Source organism: Podarcis gaigeae (assembly GCF_964106915.1).
Source record: "Podarcis gaigeae genome assembly, chromosome: 9".
Lineage (NCBI taxonomy): Eukaryota > Metazoa > Chordata > Lepidosauria > Squamata > Lacertidae > Podarcis > Podarcis gaigeae.
The window spans coordinates 77,306,368-77,312,367 of NC_139685.1; the positions used below are offsets into that span (position 1 = coordinate 77,306,368).

At 44.2% G+C, this 6,000-nt stretch overlaps 1 protein-coding gene across 2 annotated transcripts in view; it reads left to right on the top strand.

Annotated features, from left to right (window-relative positions):
• The window catches only part of LOC310852804 (CD209 antigen-like protein C), a 114,889-nt gene extending 111,297 nt beyond the window's left edge, over positions 1-3,592 (top strand). The window contains exons 7-9 of one of the 2 annotated variants that reach the window (XM_083756844.1): positions 103-254; positions 1,323-1,432; positions 3,221-3,592. In XM_083756844.1, the coding sequence (XP_083612970.1) occupies positions 103-254; positions 1,323-1,432; positions 3,221-3,371 (413 nt within the window). In that variant the 3' untranslated portion in view covers positions 3,372-3,592. The remainder of the gene's footprint in view (positions 1-102; positions 255-1,322; positions 1,433-3,220) is intronic. The other variant, XM_083756843.1, reaches the window with a different exon arrangement.
• The last annotated feature ends 2,408 nt before the right edge of the window (positions 3,593-6,000 follow it).

The following is a 6,000-nucleotide window of genomic DNA, read 5'->3' on the forward strand; positions in this document are numbered from 1 at the left end:
AAAATAATTGAAATCTGCACAGACATACAAGGTGGTTCCCATTAAATTCCCTATCTTGTTTTCTTTTTCTGATCTCCCTGCATATCTGGCTTGACTCGGAAGAGCACCTTACTGAAAACTTGAATGAGGGTTGGTTTGTATATCAAAGGACAATGTATTTGCTTTCTCGTGACCAAGACTCATGGGCAGATTCCAAAAAAAAATGTGAGAGGGAAGGTGCCCAGCTCATGTCTGTAGAAACATGGGAAGAACAGGTGAGCATCAAAGCTAAGTATAGGAAATGTAGGTGATCTTCTTGAGCCAAAGGGCTCCTATCCTCACTATCCATTTAGGAAGGTTACATGTGTCTGTATGCAGCCAAGACAGCAATTCCATCAGTCAAGCCAAGGGGTGGGATGGCCAGGGAGAGCTGCTACCATCTGGAACTCAATAAGGTTTCTTGGAGCTGCTGAGCTCTAATAGAATGAAGCTGGCAGTCAGGAAGGAGATCTTCAAGGAGGAGGAGGAGGAGGAGGAGATACTTCAGAGGCATCTATCTCTTGGATTCTCTGTAAATTCTTCCTCTGCTCTTTGAGATGTATTGAGTGCTTAGAAACAAACGTTTCCCTCACCACGCTAACCTTCTGGCAGGAGAGTATCATGGAGATGACTCTAGAGGAGCTTGCAAGGTATATCCTTTTCCCAGTGCTTTAGCTCCAGCACAGGGGCTACTGCGGTGCTGCAAGGCACAGACATGGGTGAGATCCCATCATCATGCCATCAAGCATACCACAACAGGACTGATTCCAGTGTCTCTGGAACCAACCATCAAACATGGTTGCAGAAATTGGAGTATTTGACACACAGGTCACTGTGCTGCTAGGTGGTTCCAAGAACAACTGTTCTATGGCACAGTCATTTACAGTATCTGGAAATTATAACTCTGTGTCATGACTGGAACACATATGTAGCCAGTCTCGGTGAGGGCAGGTGAAATTACCCTGCACTACAATATTTCCTCTTTGGGATGCTTCCTTGATTCCATCACCATCATCTTCGTCATTCATCATCATCATCATCATCACCATAAGCATCATAATTTTGATCAGGGGGACAATACCACATCCAGTATATGAAATTATTATTGGAGATGGGAATACAATGTATAGTTTTGATCACTTTCCCCCCAAAATTTGGATTGCGTCTTCAAATCTGATACCTTCTGCTTTTAAAATGTGTTTGTTTTATGCCTGTTGAATTTCTGTAAAGGGCTATAGTCTCCCAGAGAAAGGGACATTGTCTTAAAAGATTTCATTTGTTCTTTCTCAACACCCCTCCTCTAGAATTTTATAAACAGCCAAGTACAAAAGCGTAACAAGTTTTTTTGGTTTGGAGTCTTTAAAGACAAGGCAAAGAAATGGAGATGGCTGGCAGGAATAGAGGCTATAATCACGTAAGTTTCTGCAGAAACATTTGTTAATGGCATGCATTCCAAAAAGTTACAGATTCTGTTTACTTAATTCATTCTTTCCCTTTCCAAATATATTTTGCCATGCAATTTTCTCTACTACCAAAGATCTACATATGTACTTCTCCACATCATCGTCCAGGTGAGCGGCTGCTGCTTCTCACTAGGTTGGAGAGGCAGGAAGGCTACTCTTCCTGCTTCTCTAACCTAATGAATGTGGTGATTCGGAAGAGGATGAAGGCATGCTTTTAAATGGTTTCTGCTCCTTAGTTCAGCTTCAAAAGGACTTGCAGAAACCTAAAGCCAAGCAACACTGTCAGCTAGCAGTTTAAGACAGTTCATGGTTCCTATTAAGTATCTAACAACTCTTTTCAGCTTGTGTTGATGGATGTACAAGATCAGAGTAAGATCTCACTCATCCACAGCTTGGTAGTAGAACAGAGAACTGGACTGGCATTTATTACCAAGGCTGCATTAACAGAGGGCTGCTTTCAATTTTGCAAAGTCTCCTGGAACAAAATACAATGACATTCATCTTCATTGATGCACCCAATACCAACCACTAATCCTTTTTGGCAAAGGTATTGAGTAAACTTTACAAACAGCCAGTGGGGTTGTATAATACTAGCTGGGAACTTAAACCCTGTATGCCAGCAGTTCCCAGTTAGCTAAGTACTGCAGACCCCTTCATTTTCAAAAGCCATGCCATGGGCCACCGTACCTTTGAACATTTTGATATCTCTGTGGCAGTTTTAGTGAATGACACCATGGAACCCCTGGGTGGGTGGTCCGTGGACCATCAATTGGGAGCCACTACTGTATGTGATCTTAGACTTGATCACCCAAACATCTCGTGGGAGTAAAAAACATCTACTATTACTAGTAATATAAATTTAATAGATTTACAGAAAGCTAAAAATGAGGAAGTCACAGAATGAGTTTATCACAAAATTTTAGTGCTGTGTAGTGGGGCTTGATTCAGGATACAATGGACACTGGAGAATGCAAGTGACAATAAGAGTGAGGCTAGGGTGATACCTTTGTCAACTATGGATAATTGACTAAACTTAGAACCATCATGTTAGATTTAGATAAGATATATATGTGAGAGATATATTATTTCAATCAACCCTATAATGGCTTTGTGGTTATAGATTATATTTTGTAATTCATTTGAGGACATAGCTATTTTTGTTTCTGTATAGTGTCATTGCTCTCCTCATTCATGGGGTGGGTGATGGATGTGAGATGAGGTGGATGAAGACGGATGCAAATCTAGCATTGTTTTAATATGCTCAGAACAATCACTACTGTGCTAACTCTGCTATGAGAGAGTAAGGATCTCTCAACACTCACAACTGTCCAGAGCAGATCTGAGGAGGATGTGGGTGCATATGGAAAGGAGAGAGGGCCAGTTCTGTTGCAGAAATGGAAATCCTGGCAATAGCAGAAGTACTGCATTGGATACTTCCCAAACTAAATTGACTGACAGTTCTTGTGTGTACCACTGAGCCTTCCAAAGTGACACCCTCACTTTTTGTAGTTTCCTATGAGAAACCACTTCATGTGAAAAGAAAAGAGACAGTCTTGACCCACAGTTGTTTTCTTTACATGGTTAGAATTCTAAAATCTGGGTAGAAAAATCCATCCCAATTGTGGGTGGATGTTAAGAGAGAAAGAGCTGAACATGTTTTTAATGGTAGAAGGCATGGGGAGCACGTGAGGAAGTAGACATCCAATCTTGATTACTCAGTGCTGCTTTTTTCTTTTCAGGTACTGGAAACCAGGTGAGCCTAAAAACGAAGACAGAAACCATTGTGCTGCAATAGGCCTTGATTGTGGAACGCATTGCTGGATGGCATTACACTGTGAGCAACGCATAGGGTACATTTGTAAGAAGGTGCCTGATGATGCTTGGCTCTAAGAAGACACTTTAGAATGAAAGAAACTGGATCACATGATCACTATACAAAAACAAATCCAAGAGATCACCCCACCTCACTGTTTTAATGCACAATCCACACTCTGCCATCTAGATTATGGGACTCTTTGGCATCAGCCCTCAAAAACACCTTGAAAAGACCTTATTCTGCAAGCTCAAACGTAGATGGCTACGAAAATAAAGAATGGAAGGGTCCAGTTATAGCCTGTTTTCTTTTTAATGTATTTATTTGCAATGCATACTAATATTTGTTTCCTTATTCTGTGTGTTTGATGCCCCATTGCCTCTTCTGATCTCCATGGTCGCTACCTTACAAGGCACATAAGGACAACCATGCATGCCAGGCAATGAGAATGGGGGTCACCCAGCGTTTGGTGTCCCCTTGTAACATGATTGATGGCTGGAAGCGGTTGTGGTTGCTTCAATCTGTCCTTTATACCCAGCCAAGGAAAACTGATATTTTAATTCTTTATTGTCGGGGAATGAACTGAACAGGAAGACTCGGAAGTGTCCACTCAGTGTGTTCGGCTCCTCTCAGAAAAGGAGGGGGAGTGGGAAGGTTTGCCCCCCTTATCTCCTGTAGTTTCAAGAAGAAGATCCCAGAATGTACTGAAGGGTGCAAAATGAAATATTGTGCTAAGTTTCTTGAGTGCAGAGGATGTAAGCACGCAAAGGTGAAAACGTGCCGATACCCAAGGTCTGAAAGTGTGACCACTAGGCTTTTTCAGCTAGTGCATGCAGATTTGTGTGGCCCCATGTCAGTAACCAGTATGGGCAGGGCTAAATATGCGTTGGTGCTGATTGATGATTTTTCGAAGAATGGCTGGCTGTTCATACTTCAACACAAGAGTGAGGCTGCGCTGCTAATTAAAGACTGCATTGTGGCAGTGGAACTGCAGTTTTCCACATGTGTGTGAAACTTTCAGAGCGACCACGATGGGGAGTTCACCGGGTCTGCACTGCAAAGTTTCTTCGGCAAGAAGGGGATTCGACACAGGTTGACAATTCCACACAGTCCCCAGCAGAATGGCGTTGCAGAACGTTGGAACAGAATGCTGCAGGAGATGTCCACAGTGTTGCTGCTCCCACAGCGCTTTTGGGGGGAGTCTTGGCGGATAGCCAATTTTACCTTGAACAGTGTGGAGTTTGGTGGTTATAGAGTTAAAATTCCTTGGTGTCCTGTATCTGGGGGAGGGGCCTTTACATTAGGCCGTGCGTCACAGGCTTTGTCCGTCTTTGTCTGTGAGAGCTGCTTTCGATTTAGACTGTGTGTGTTTCTAGCATGGGAAAGCTCCGACGGTGTGGAATGATTTACTGCTTGTAAATTAAATGCTTTAGAGATAGAAAGGAACTGTCTCTGGACTTGATTTATCCCTCTTTCTCACACGGATGGCAGGACCATTGCAACTCTGCATTTTCTGCCCAGGTCAACCCCAGCAGATGTTGCACAGGGGAGCGTGACTGGACGGCAGATTAATAGCTTCAAACAGGTCGTTCAATTCAGTGGTAGGGGACACACCCTATTTTCTGCTGCACGGCAAGAAGCCCAAGGTGCATTTCTTCCGTGTTTTTGGCTGTGACGCTTGGGTCCTCATACCAAAGGCTAAACGCAAAAAGGGTGGCCCCAGATCCCAAAAGATGATTTTCTGTGGGTACGAGCCAGGGACCAAGGGATGGAGGTTCGCTTATCCATCAGGGAATCAGTCCAGAATTCTGCTCAGCAGCAGTGCTGAATTCTGTGAGCAGAGTGGGTGGACACGGATACATGGGAACCCTGATATTCTTTTAGAGAGTCTGCTTGACTCTGCTGATGAAGAAGAGGAAGAGGTTGAATATGCTGCTGAGGAACAGAGTCCCGACCCTGAGCAGGTAGAGGGGAGAACTTCTCCTAAAGCTGTGAAGCTTGAGCACAGCAGTGCTCCTCCTTCTCCCACAGGTTCAGCTGAGTATTCTAGAAGGTGCAGTAAGTCAGAGGGGGAGCACTCTGATGCCAAGGATGTTCTGGCTGGCCCTAGTGGGTCAGAGGGGGCACCTGAAATTGTGTTGCGCCGTTCAACTCAGACAACAAAAGGGAAACCTCCTGACAGGTTTGCAGTCACTAGTGTGTGGGTTGGTATGGCACAGTGTGAACCTGAGAGTTTTGAGGATGTTCAGAAACTGCCTCAGGAAGAAACCAGGAAATGGCATGAGGCAATGCAGAAGGAGATGAGCTCAATGGAGTCTCTAGGTGTGGGCAAACAGGCCATGAGTAGCCACTGGGTTTACCGTCTTAAACCCACAGCAACTGGAGAACCACAGTACAAGGCTAGGCTGGTAGCCAGAGGGTTCACGCAGCGGAAGGGGCTGCATTATACTGAAGTTTATGCTCCTATTTCCAGAAGTGAAACTCTGTGCATGCTCTTAGCCATTGCTGCACAAAGAGGTTTGCTGGTGCATCACTTTGATATGGATGTAGCCTACTTGAACTCAGACCTCCAGGAGGATCTGTACATGCTTCTTCCTCCAGGGTTTGAGGGCAATGAGCAAGGTACTGTATGGAGACTTCACAAGTCAATTTACGGTTTGAAACAATCGGCCAGGAATTGGAACTTGTGCCTGAATGAAGCTTTAG